We start from the raw sequence: 12,231 nt of genomic DNA, 5'->3' as shown, positions 1-12,231 counted from the left end.
CATTGTCACTGAGAAACATTAGGGGGCAGGTGCCTCTGAAGGTCAAGGGTGCCCGCAGCTCAGGTTCCCAAGGTTTCCCAGGCGAGAGGGTCAGGGGTCCTGCCTGCCCGCGGCGGCTCGTCCCTGGCAGCCCCCGAGGACGGGGGATGTCACGCCGGAGGAGGACGGGGGATGTCACGCCGTGGGCGGCGGCGGAACCGAGCGGGACGCCCGGGCGGCGGCGGCGGCCGCGGGGGGGCGCTGTGCCCCCTGCCCCGCGCGGCCGGGCCGGGCCGGGCCCCTGGGGCGGTGCAGGCGGGGCCGCCCCGCCCCTCCCGTCCCTCGCTCCCGCCGCAGGCCAGCCCAGCCGAGTCCGCCACTGCGAGAGCTGCGGTCGCTGCTCTCCGCCTGCCCGCTCACCTAGCACAGCACAGCACAGCACAGCACAACACAACACAACACAACACAGCACAGCCCGGCACGGCACAGCACAGCGAGCCCCTGCCCTGCGCCCCCCGCACCGCCCGGACCACGCGAGCCGGCCATGGGTAAGCGAGCGCGGCTGCGGCGGAGCCCGCGCCCCGGGGCCGCAGGGGAGCCGCGGCTGCGGGGAGGGTGGGCGCGGGGGCAGGTGCGGGGCAGCCCCGGCGGGGTCAGCGGCAGCGGAGCCGCCTGTTGAGCTCCCCGGCGGCGCGGGGACGGGGAGCGGCCGCCCCTCCGCCCGCCTCGCTCGGCGCCGCTGCCGCAGAAACTCCGCGCAGGGAGCGGGAGCAGGGACAGGCGCAGGGACGCCCTGCCCGGCGGAACAACGGGACCTTGCTCGCCAGCTGCAGAACGCTCCCTTCCTCTTAAAGTAAATCATTGATGTGGATGTGCATGATGATAATAATGCAGAATGCGGGATCTGTAGTTTCGGAGGCGGTTGTACGCAGCCGGCCCGGAGCTTCTGCATCCCGTGGTCCATCCCTCAGAAGCCGAGGAAGAGGCTCACTCGGGGCGGCCGTGCGGCCGGAGCGTGCCCGGGGCTCTCCGCGGGTCTCGGTGCCGCCGCCCGGCGCTGGGGACTGGCTCGGTGTCCCCCGGCTGTCCCTCGGCATACGGCGGAGCGGGGCGGCGCAGCCCCTCTTCGCCAGAGCCGCGTCCCCGGAGGTGCGGGTCAGCTTTTGCCGGGCTGCGAAGTTTGGTCGGGAGAGGGGGAATAGCTTCGGGACACAGGCAGGACAGTGGAGGTGCTGAGGAGAGTGGAGTGGGCAGTGCTGAGCACTCCCGTGTGCCTGGCGTGATGCAGTTAGGCGGGGAATCCTGCGGGTCGTTGGCATGGCCTGGTGCGCTGTTCCCTCGGCTGCGGTGGGTGGAAAGTGGAAACTTTTGTTCCCAAGCTTACGGGGAGGGTAGCGCTTGCCGTGAGTGCGTTAACGGGAGCAGAAATGGGCCCTAGGGAGGGAAAGGTCCGTAGTGCACATGGGTCCGTCGGCAGTCAGCGCTCACCTTCAGCACTCCCATCCTTTCAGCTTGGGACTTCAGTATATGGGCTGCTTCCCGCGAGCTCTCTTTCAACCAACAATACATCCAAATTAATTAAACAGTAGGGAAAGTTAGGAGGTTTGGAAAAATTAAAGATAGAAAAATATCTTTGCTTAGCTGTACCTTTGGTCTGGTTTGCCACTGGCGTATTACTGCTTAGAGGTTGCAACTGCTAAAGCAGAGCTATCAGTGCGTGCCCGAGTGTTAATATGCACATACTGATGCTGGCACTGTCTCTAGTTTTAATTAAGAAGAAAAAAATTAATTACTCAGCCAAAGCTAAAGGAAGCTGATGGAATTCCTATGGTTGCTACTTTGTTAAATTAATTCGCATCGCCTAATTCCCTAATTTCTAAATGATTATTAACTGGTTTGTTCCCTAGCTTAGTGAAGATCAGACTCCTCTAGTATTAATGTCTTTTTACTAAGCTTTTTAGACGTTTTCTACACCCCTTTTAGTGCACAGTAAAGTACTGATTCCTGTAGCCTCAGCAGCTCTGATGGTTGGCACAAAACAACCAGCTGTATTAGCAGCATCAAAAACCTTATTTTTTGTGTCCATATTCTGATACTCATTCTTTCGACTATTCTTTTCCTGTGTGAACTTTTGATATTAAATGAAACTGCAAAGTGGGCAGCCTTTCCTCTTGTTTATATCTTACTATCTTCCTCCTAACTTACACCGTTACTGGCATGGGTTGATGTCCAATAAATCTTGCAATAGGGAGGGAAGAGGGATAGAAACAAAGGAATGTTTTTACTATCTTATTAAGGAAAGAGTATTGATTTCCATATAAAATTGTTCTTAAATGTCTTTGCTGCTAAGTGTATGAAATTGGTTTTCCTTCAGTGAATTACGCTGTTAGCAGTTTGAAATCAAAATGCTATTTTAAATCTTTGTGAGTGATTCACCTTAAGGAGCAGCCCATCTTTATTTCAGTCGTAATAATCTTTAAAAAAACCACTAAAGTTAGTCTTGCACATTGTGGGTCTGCAACAGTGTGTGAAGTATATAATTTATGTCCATATAGAAGGTGGTGTCCTGAATGTAGCAGTTGGGAAAAGGGGAGTAAAGACAAGAAAACTTTTCTTGAACATTTTGCTCATAATGATGATAATAACAACACGAAATTCCAAGGTCTGCTGAGTTCTTTGCTTTAGAAGCATTGTTGGATGACCAAGCTGTGCCTGAGTTAATGGCAGTTTGGTCAGTCAGGAGAGGGGACTTGGAGCAGAAATTTCATATGAAGTACTTCAAAAAGAAGTCACAAAAAGAAGCCTTTGTCAGCTGGTGATCCAGTCCTCCATGAATACAACGTTTTGTTTCTGTCATTGCATAACTGTTGCCTTGGCATTAGGTAGACTGAGGCTGATGTGATTGTCTCACCAGGCCTTGTGTGGAGCCCCAGTGCTGTTACTGAGCTTCCTGACCTGATGGCAGGGATGTCTTGGGCTGCTTCTCATTAAGACCGTTTGAGTTGTCCTTGCTCACACAAAAACTTTTGTGTAGGACTGGCTTACCCAGGCTGGTTTTTGTTTTCCTTTTTGGAGGCTGAGAGCCCTCTGCAGCCATTATTGTTCTTTGGGCTTTTGGCTCTCTCAACACTTCTGAAAGTTGGGCACCTGATTGCCAGCACTGGATAGGGTTTGCACTGGCTGGATGGAGGGTCCTCAGTAATGAGCAGTGCATTGCTTTGTGCATCCCCTATGAGAAGTCCCACCCACGGCATCATGGCACACCCTGTCTAAAACATAGTGTTTCACTTAGAATGGGGAGGGGGGCTGTTATTTTACAAAATGAACAAAAAAATGCAGAAAGTTGTGGTTCCTAAAAGTTTGAAAAGCACAATACAACATCATTTCTGGAGAACTGTGTGTTTTCGTAATTTTATGCTTTTTCATCTTTGTACTCTCCAAACTGTTGCTTTTTACTTAAAAGAAAGAAAAAGTGGTTGGAGCGGTATGGGTACATATATTATATTTGGGTTGGTTGGTTTTTGAAAAGAGATATTGAGGAGAACACTGTCTGCAAGCAGAGGATGAAATTTTGCCTGTCTTTTTGTGGGTTCTAGTCCCATTTCTCTGAAGTTCCCGTGCAGGAACTGCTGCTTTGTGGAGCCTGTAGGGAATTCCCAGAGGTGTCACACTGGGGCCATCTCCTGTCCTTCACACCTTCTCCAGCCCACCCAGCTCCATCAGCAGCACTTGTGTGTCCCTCAGCTCCTTCCTGAATCCCAGAGCGGACCATCCCTTTCTTGTAGGAATTATCTTCAGGAGTTCCAGTTTAGGGGCTATTGCCACCCAGAGAAATGGTCCTTGCTTTTACATTAAATGTGTCTGAAGTAGGTTCAAATATTCCCTAAACCAGGCTTTCTTCTTATAAACAGTTGGGGGCAAATCCTGAAAGAGACTCAGTCTACTTTCTTTCTATTCAGATATACATTTCATTCAGTTAGGAGCTGAAATCTTTAGTGTCTAACATTAATAGTAAAATCTGATTAGCTTTGGTCATTAAGGGTGGCTGGATTTCAATTGCAAAGTGGTGTAGTCCATATTTTCTTAAGTCATACACCTCTTAAACATATTTAACCTTATTCTTATTAAAAGAAAAGAAACTCATATTCAATTTGTCTTCTCATAAAACCTGTGAAATACAAAATTTTATACCGCTGCCCTTCCTCTATCTCCACAGCACCTGTTTGTGCTGCTAAAAGGCACTTAATTTGCCTTCTCACTATAATCCTTCTTGTCTGAGAAAGAGGTGGAGGAGAAAATGTTGTGTATCTTAAACAGTCTGTGTTTTCACTATATTTACAGGTTCTTCCTCATCCTCTCTTTTTAAGTGTGTGGTTCTGTAATACAGGATATCCTCTGTCCTGTGTGTTAATTCTGTGTCTGATAGATCTTGAATTGTTACATTTCAGAAAACCATACATGATAAATTGCATCCCAGGGAGGTCTGAACTGTCAGTGCCTGATTGCCTGTCTTTTTCAGATTTTTTATGGAATATTTAAAACCAGTTGGAAGTCTCCAGGTGTCTTCTAATCATAGAATATTTTGGTTTGAGCTTTAAAGATCAATTAATCCAACCCTTCTGCTATGTGCAGGGACATCTTTTCACTTGCTCAAAGCCCTGCCTAGCCTGATCTTGAACACTTCCAGGAAAGGAGCATCCAGGGATTGGGCATCCACAACTTCTCTGAACAATATTTAGTAATATCTCAAGTCCTTAGTCTAAAAAAATAAGTCCAGTGTCCATTTCACGATAAGGTGAAAAAAACCTTGAAACCAAACCCAGTGAAGCCCACTTCCTGGTATCTCTTTTTTCCCTCATACTGCAGTATCTGAGTGTCATCTGAGTGGTGCACGTTTTCATTAGCGAGGATTTTCTTTTCTCTGAGGTACACAGTTGTTGAAGGCAGATGCAAAATAACTCCTCTTATTGTATTTCCACAGATAGTTTTTGGTTAGAAATGTGTTGTCTTTTCAGAAGTGGGAGAGCATTGTATCCAGTGAAATTTCCCTGAAGTAGAGCATTTGCTGAGGGAGCTGCTGTGCCTTGCTGCGTTACCTCACTCCCCACAATGGCTGCTCTTCCCACTGATGGATTTCTCTTCTGTCTGACCTCCCCCCGGGCACCCCAGCCGTGTGAGCCCTTTGCCTTCCTCAGACATGCACACAGCAGCTCCCCATGAGTGCCTGCCCTGCACTTGCCCAGGCAGCACAGCACCTTGCCCCTGCGTGCAGCTTCTCGAGCCCACATGTGAAAAATTCTATCTCTTGGTGGCCCCACGGTGTTGATGTTGTGGAAGGTGATGGAGCTCGTGGCATCTCGCTGGAGTTCCAGTCTGGTGAGGTGTGTGGCGAGACATTTGGGAGGTCATTTTCTAGGGTTTGCTTAAGCACGCTTGTGGCTGCATTGGCTTGATAGAAATCAAGATTCTTTCTGTTCTTCTGGCCAGTTCCTTAAAATCCATTTGTGTACAAGTGCCTCTGGGTTTGCATTGGTGTGAGCAGATGTAAGGAAAGGTAGTTTAGTTTCCATGTGGAACATCAAAGACAGTTGTATTCAAGTGATGGGTCCTGGCTGAGCCTGCAAGATCTCTCTGTAGAGGTGCAGAATCCTGTGCAGGGAGGATTACTGGGTCAATACCCCCAGTTATCAAAAGGCAAAACAGAGCCCATCACATCCATCTCATAAGCTGGCTTCTTCCAGATCATGTGCAGTCTAGCCTGTGGCCCAAAGGAAGCAAATTTGGCTTGACAGTACCCAGAGAGGAATCCATGTCTCCTGATCCTTTCCCAGCCTTTATTCTGCAGGAAGGTGTGAACTTGAGATAGCTGTGCCAGTCCAAATCCTGTCACCCCTCCCCTGTAAACACGGTGGGCATCAGTGGAGATGTCACCATTCAGTGTAACAAATGGGTAGCATCCTGTGTACCACTTAATTCTTAGCTGTTTGCTGCTTTCTATTGCTGCTCTGTCTTGGTGCTTTGGCAGTCTTCCTCTCCATAATTATTTGTCTCTTGGGTTTTAGGCTCAAAAGCTTTCATGGGGAGTTGTGGCTTGGGAAACATTTACAAGCAACACAAAGAACTATGAGAATTCAACATCTTTTGTTCTCCCTGGTTTTGGAGCTCTTTGATGAGCAGCAAATTTCAAAATGTGAATGGAGCTTGTGTTTCATTAGCAGAAGGATGTGCCTGCCACAGAGCTATTGATAGGTGCAAACCTCAGTGCCCTTCTCTGCATCACTTTTGGGCATATTTGTTTTATGCTTTGATAGTTGTGTGCATGTCACACTTGGAAATTGTAGCCTAGAATTATAGGTACAGAGAAGGACTCTCAGAAATGTACTTTAATATTTGGGTTTTTTTGTTTTGGTTTTTTTTCCTGTGGGGAGATGTTGGAAAGGACTGTGGTTCAAAGCTAGCTGGGACTTGGGTCGTGAGCAAGACTGGATTTCATGAACTGATTTGAAGTATCCAGTGTAAGATACAGCCTTCATAATTTTGTTTGGATTTTTTTTAATGTCTTAAGTGCATAGAGCAATCGTTTCATATTGCAGCCTAAAGCTCTTGTCTTTGAATACACTCTTTCAATGCTAGTAGAAATACAAGAATTGCCCTGGTGTAAACCACACATAAATCAGAGCTGGATTGCACTGAAGGCAAGCAGGGCAAGAGTTTTGTGGGAGTAAGGAAGCAGCTGGCTTGCCTTCCAGGTGCTGGTTTGTGGATAAACAGAAAGGACACCGTGTGTTAACAATGCAGCTGGTCAGGAGATACAAACCCAGAGTAAATGATGGGAGTTCAGCCAGAGGAGGTTTATGTTTTGAATAGTGCACTGGTTTTCTCAGTATTGGAAGCACACTTGGGTTTATTGGTTGTTTAGCTGAGCTGGGGCAGTGGAGCCTGCCCTGACGGCTAACTGGGGAGGAACCTGACTCCCCCATGGCTGACTGGGACTCCCCAGTGTCTGGCTTTATCCTTTAGTCTGTTTTTGCCAGCTTCCATGCTACCAAATTCACTGAGGCTTCTCATCCTAATGCTGAGTGTGTATCAGGGGAGCTGCAGGGTGAGTCCTGTTTGCCTGCAGTCACCTGCTGACGCCTTTTGGGAGCCCACTCAGCCCCGGCTGCTGTTGGGTCTTAGCTATGGCTTCAAGAGAGATTTCACAGGCTTTTTTAATTCTCTGGGTTTTTATGTGTTTTCTGATTGGACACAAATGTTTCATAAGACAGTGCTTTCATCAACCTGAGACCTCTTTTTAAAATTTCTTAAGTTGAAGGTTCAGTGAATTTCTGTAGGGATTTTCTGGACTGGAGTCCTTGGCACATACCATGCCAACAAACACCATGCAAGTCTGAACTAGTGCAGAATACTGGCTGGATCTTCAATACTTTTTTGTAAATTCTTTGCTGAAGTAGTTTTAATTTTCTTGTTCTCTTTGTTTTCTGTATCCTATATTTGTAGTTTTCTTTTTCCTTGCTTTATTTTTTTTTTTTTTTTAAGGAATAACTTCTGGAAGGTTTTAAGTGATTGCTACTTGTGTCTCAACTTATGCTTTTGTTACTAAAACTGTGTTGACATAAATGTCGTGCACTTTCCCAAAACAAAAGCGTAAAATGAGTTTTTGTATTTGTTAAGCACACAGCTGAAAATAAGTCTGCCACATGGAACTTCCCTTGTGGGAAATTAAATGCTTTTCTTGAGCTGTTTAGGCATGCATTAACAAAAAAAAAAGTCATGAGGAAATAGAGATGTCTAGTGGGAGTATTTTGGAGTTCTTTTGGTGCAAGCACAGGGATCTGCTCCAGCACATCTGTCAAGAACCCACGACTTGCAAGGTGTGAAAACAAGAACACTTATTGCAACATCTGCTCATGCTCCGTGACGGGCACAGGTACAAAAGCCTTGAAATCTCTGAGATATTTGTCATGCCTTGCCAAGGGATGTAACAGAATCCAGTCCATGCAGTTGTCTCTTTCTGCCTGCTCTTCAGCCAGGGGAGTTATTAGGTACTAAAGCTGATAACAGTTACATTGAGCCAAAGTTTTGCATAAGCCAATGTGAGGAATGCAGTGCAGAGGGGGCTTTGCTATGTGTGACTGATGTAGCCCGTGTTTGTAATTATTTCCTTTATGCAATGTATACCTTCACTTCATAGACATTTCCCCCATACTGTGCTGAAATTGAAGTGGTGATTTCTCATGCTTGGTAGTTGTCTGATGAAAATCCCCCAATTCAGATTATGCCTGGAGACTTAAAGAAAAAATTATGTGGAATAAAAATTATCCAGTAAAGGGTTTAGCCTGCAATTTTTTGTTTTTCCCTTTAAATAATTTTTAAGCAGTTTGAAAATACCAGTTTTTCTCCTCAAACTTTATCTAGGAGAAGCATACAATAGATACTTAATGTTTAACCTTCTCCTGAAATTCTTTGACATTTTTCATGTTATCTTGTTATTTGCCACTGATATGGTTGCAACACTATGCTTGAGAAATTGTTGTAATCTACCACATACTAAATTCCTCTTAGTCCTCAGTGGAAACCTCAGAAAAGAAAAAAATAAAAAAAAAAAAAAAAAAGGAAGGAGTAAAAAAGCTCTTGAAAACGCTGATTTAAAGTAGCTGTGGAGCTGTGGCAGACTGAAGGTAGGGATTTGAGGAGTGGGTGGAACTGAAACAAAACACAAATGAGGTAGCAGCACGACTCAAGACTCAATTGGTTTCATCCTTAAACAGTCTGCAGATTTCATTAAAATGATTTTATTTTCCTGTAAAACTTTATTTGTGAATTTTTTGATGTTTCCTATGGCTGTCATCATAAAATCTGCTGAATGTTTTCCCATAACCATCAGCTTTCCAGCTTGTCCAGAATGGTTTAGGCTGTTTCCATTATCCTCACAGAGGGAAAGTGCTGGATATCGTGGTCAAACCTTGCTCCTTCCTTCCCTCTAGGCTGATTTAGGTTTTGTGGGCAGGGATGTGTGTGGGTAGATAGTTCCCTGATCCCCTTATTCCTGCTGGCATTTGATCCTCCACTGAAGACTTTCTCCATGAAGTGACATCCAGAAGCGCTTGCTGGTTTTTCACACATGGTAGGTGAGCTCAGCTGGGACTGTGACTTGTGCTTCCAAGTAAGTGATGTACCTCTCTGAGAGACAGAAAACAGGAGAGACTTTAAAAGAAACAGCTTTGAAATTAACAGAAAGTCAAGAGACACTTTCCTAAAGCAAAATCAAGTGCTTTACTGGAGGGAGGTTGGAGTCTTAGATTTCTATTCCCACAGTAACAAAAAGGCATGGTACATGTGGAATATTAAGTGTTGTTGCCAAGGCTAATGGAAATGTCCCAGCTGCTGTTAAAACCTGACATATAACTGTGTTAATTACTGCACACTGAGTCTTCCGTTCCTATAAGAACATGCGAAGAAAAAGGTTCAGGAAAATGCCAGGGTGGTTACAGTCAGCACTATTACTTGTCCCCCTTACAAAAATGCATTTAGTAGATAAAAATGCTTTGTTTCATGTTTGATTAGTTGATCTTAGATAGCATTGGTATTTTTTGGCTGTAGAGATACCTACAAAATTGGTCAGTATGATGGCTGTAGGATAGCTATCTACTTTCTGAAGATGACCTACCCTCTTAGAAAGACTATGTTCAAAATGGTTAGAGAATTAGAAATGTTCCTTATTTGCCACAGAGTTGTTAGGGTTTAACTGAGGGATGAGAATGGAAACAATACCCGAGTTTCTGTTGAAAAGAACCCAAAAAAACCCTACCAGTTACTTGGAAGTGTAGCATCTTTGTTCATTAGTTGTTCCTCCAGCCTGCTAGCCGGCTCTCTGTGCAGGACTCGTGAGAAGAGACTGATGAGGATGTCCTGGTTTTGGCCAGGACAGAGGTATTTTCTTTGCAGTAGCCATGAGAGGGCAGAGCCTGGAGCTGTGTGTGTACATCTGGGTTGCTATTCTATACCACCCACATCACTCTGAGGGATGGAAGCAAGGGACTCCAGCTCCTGGGAGGAAGGTGGGCATGGCTTGTGGGTGGGGAAGCGTGGCATGTGGAGGGTGTCTGCCAGTGTTTTTCACTGTCTCGGGCTTGGTGAGTATTTCTGCCTGTAAATCACCCTTTCTTTATACACTTCTTTTATTGGTGTTGTTACTAGTACTGTTAACTTTCTTATCTTGTTACTGTTTCTAGTAACTTGTTCTTATCTCAACCCATAATCTCTTCCTTTTGTTTCCCACCAGAGTGGGGGAGGAGGGGAGTGGCTTATTTTCTTTCCAGTGGGAGTACTATACTGGGGAGTGCCCTTCCTGAACCAGGACAGTGGACTTCATAAGACGACACAGAAGGGGAAAAACAGTTCTTCAGCCAAAATGTGAGTTCCCAAAGCATTCCTTCCTCTTTCCCATCATATAAGGCAGGTTTATCAATTCAGAAAATGCCATCATGCTTGTTTAAGTTCTCATCTACTGTAATCCTTTTAAAAATACTTGGTCCTTCAAACTCTTGTTTTTTAGGGAAGAGACTGGTAAGATTAGTAGGAGGGAAGCATGCCTTTTTCGTTCCATATGTGTTGGTGAGCGTGACTGCTGTGCCCACTTCCCACATGGTCAGTAGTCTGTCTTCTTCTGCATGTGTGAAACATCCCTTATGTTGGCTCCTGTACCTTGTAAATAAAGTGTTTCTATTGCCTTACTCAGAAAATATGTCAAGCTTTTTGTTACATATGCTTCATTGCTCTGACACTTGAGCTTTGCATTTGCATGTCGTTCTTAGATCTCTGTGGAGAGAGATTTATTCTCCCTATCCAAGTTTAAACATAGGAGAAAAATCATGGAGTTGTAGGATGGTTTGGATTGGAAGGTGCCTTAAGGATGATCCAGTTCCAGTTCCCCTGCCGTGGGCAGGGACATCTTCCACTAGACCAGAGCCCCATCCAGCCTGGCATTGAACACTTGCAGGGATGGAGCATCCACAACTTCCTTGGGAGACCTGGTTACAGAGTCTCACTACCCGCACAGTAAAGAATTTCATCCTAGTATCTAATCTAAACCTGCCCTCTTTTCAGTTTAAAGCATTACCCCTTGTCCTGTCTCTTCACTCCTTGGTAAAGGGTCCCTCCCTCACTCTCCTGTAGGCTCCCTTCAGGTACTAGAAGGTGCTACAAGATCTCCCCAGACCTTCTCCAAGCTGAGCAGCCCCAGCTTGCTCAGCCTGTCTTCACAGGATGCTTCACCCTCTGATCATCTTTGTAACCTCCTCTGGACCTGCTCCAAAGGGTCGCTGTCCATCCTGCCTCGAGGTTGCTGCAGCCCAGAGCTGGGTGCAGTGCTCCTGCTGGGCTATCACACTGCCAGAGCAGAGGGCCAGACTTGCCTTCCTCAGCCTGCTGGCCATGCTGCTTTTGATTGAGCCCAGAGTACAGTTGGCTTTCTGGGCTGCAAGTGCACACTGCTGGTTCAAAGTCAGTTTTTCATCCACCAACAGCTCAGGTCATTCTTGGCAGAGCTGCTTTCAGTGCACTCATCACCTGGCCTGTGTGCATGGTTGATTGCCCTGACTCAGGTGCAGGACCTTACACTTGGCCTTGTTAATCTGCCTTTATTTGCCATTTTAACACTATTTTCCTGTGTCAGGCTAAATCACTGACATTGCAGCAGTATCCCAGAATTCAGTTTATCCTGAGCTGTTGCTTGTAGTCCCAGAGACATTCAGCATAGCCAGAGACATTTTGTGCACTCAGGTGACTTCCCTGTAGCAGTAACCTGTGCTCTTCTGTGGCAGACACGGATGGAGCTGTGACACTTGAAGCCATCAGGCTTGGCAGCTGTTGTGTGCCCTGCTTTGTCCCGAAGGGGACAGCTGGGAAGAGCACCCTGGTGACAGTCTGCATCTCAGGACTTCCACAGCACTTGGGATGTACCGTACCAGTGCTTCCTGCTAGGAGATACTGGCAATTAATTTAAAATCCTTCCCCTAGGTCATCGTGACTTTAGGGAGCCTTTGCACTTACTCAGAAATTGCCTTTTTTCCTTGAGTGTGACCTGCCAAGGCAGCTGTGTTTCTCTTAAGCACTGGAGTTAATGATACAAAACATGAAGCTTGAGAGGAGGAGATCAGGATTCCAGCACTTCTTAGCTGTGTACTCACTGTCAGTGTCCCTTCTGTGGGAGACCAGAAGGATCAGGAGATTTTGTGGCTGAAGGACGAA

The 12,231-nt window shown here is 46.2% G+C and overlaps 1 protein-coding gene across 2 annotated transcripts in view; it reads left to right on the top strand.

Annotated features, from left to right (window-relative positions):
- Positions 1–382: 382 nt before the first annotated feature.
- GPM6B (glycoprotein M6B) overlaps positions 383–12,231 on the top strand; it is a 106,443-nt gene continuing 94,594 nt past the window's right edge. Inside the window, exon 1 of one of the 2 annotated variants that reach the window (XM_059839788.1) lies at positions 383–527. In XM_059839788.1, the coding sequence (XP_059695771.1) occupies positions 524–527 (4 nt within the window). In that variant the 5' untranslated portion in view covers positions 383–523. The remainder of the gene's footprint in view (positions 528–12,231) is intronic. The other variant, XM_059839790.1, reaches the window with a different exon arrangement.

This window comes from Haemorhous mexicanus, chromosome 2 (genome assembly GCF_027477595.1).
Source record: "Haemorhous mexicanus isolate bHaeMex1 chromosome 2, bHaeMex1.pri, whole genome shotgun sequence".
NCBI lineage: Eukaryota > Metazoa > Chordata > Aves > Passeriformes > Fringillidae > Haemorhous > Haemorhous mexicanus.
Note: the sequence above shows the minus strand (reverse complement) of the source record. Positions and strands in the feature narration are given on the sequence as shown.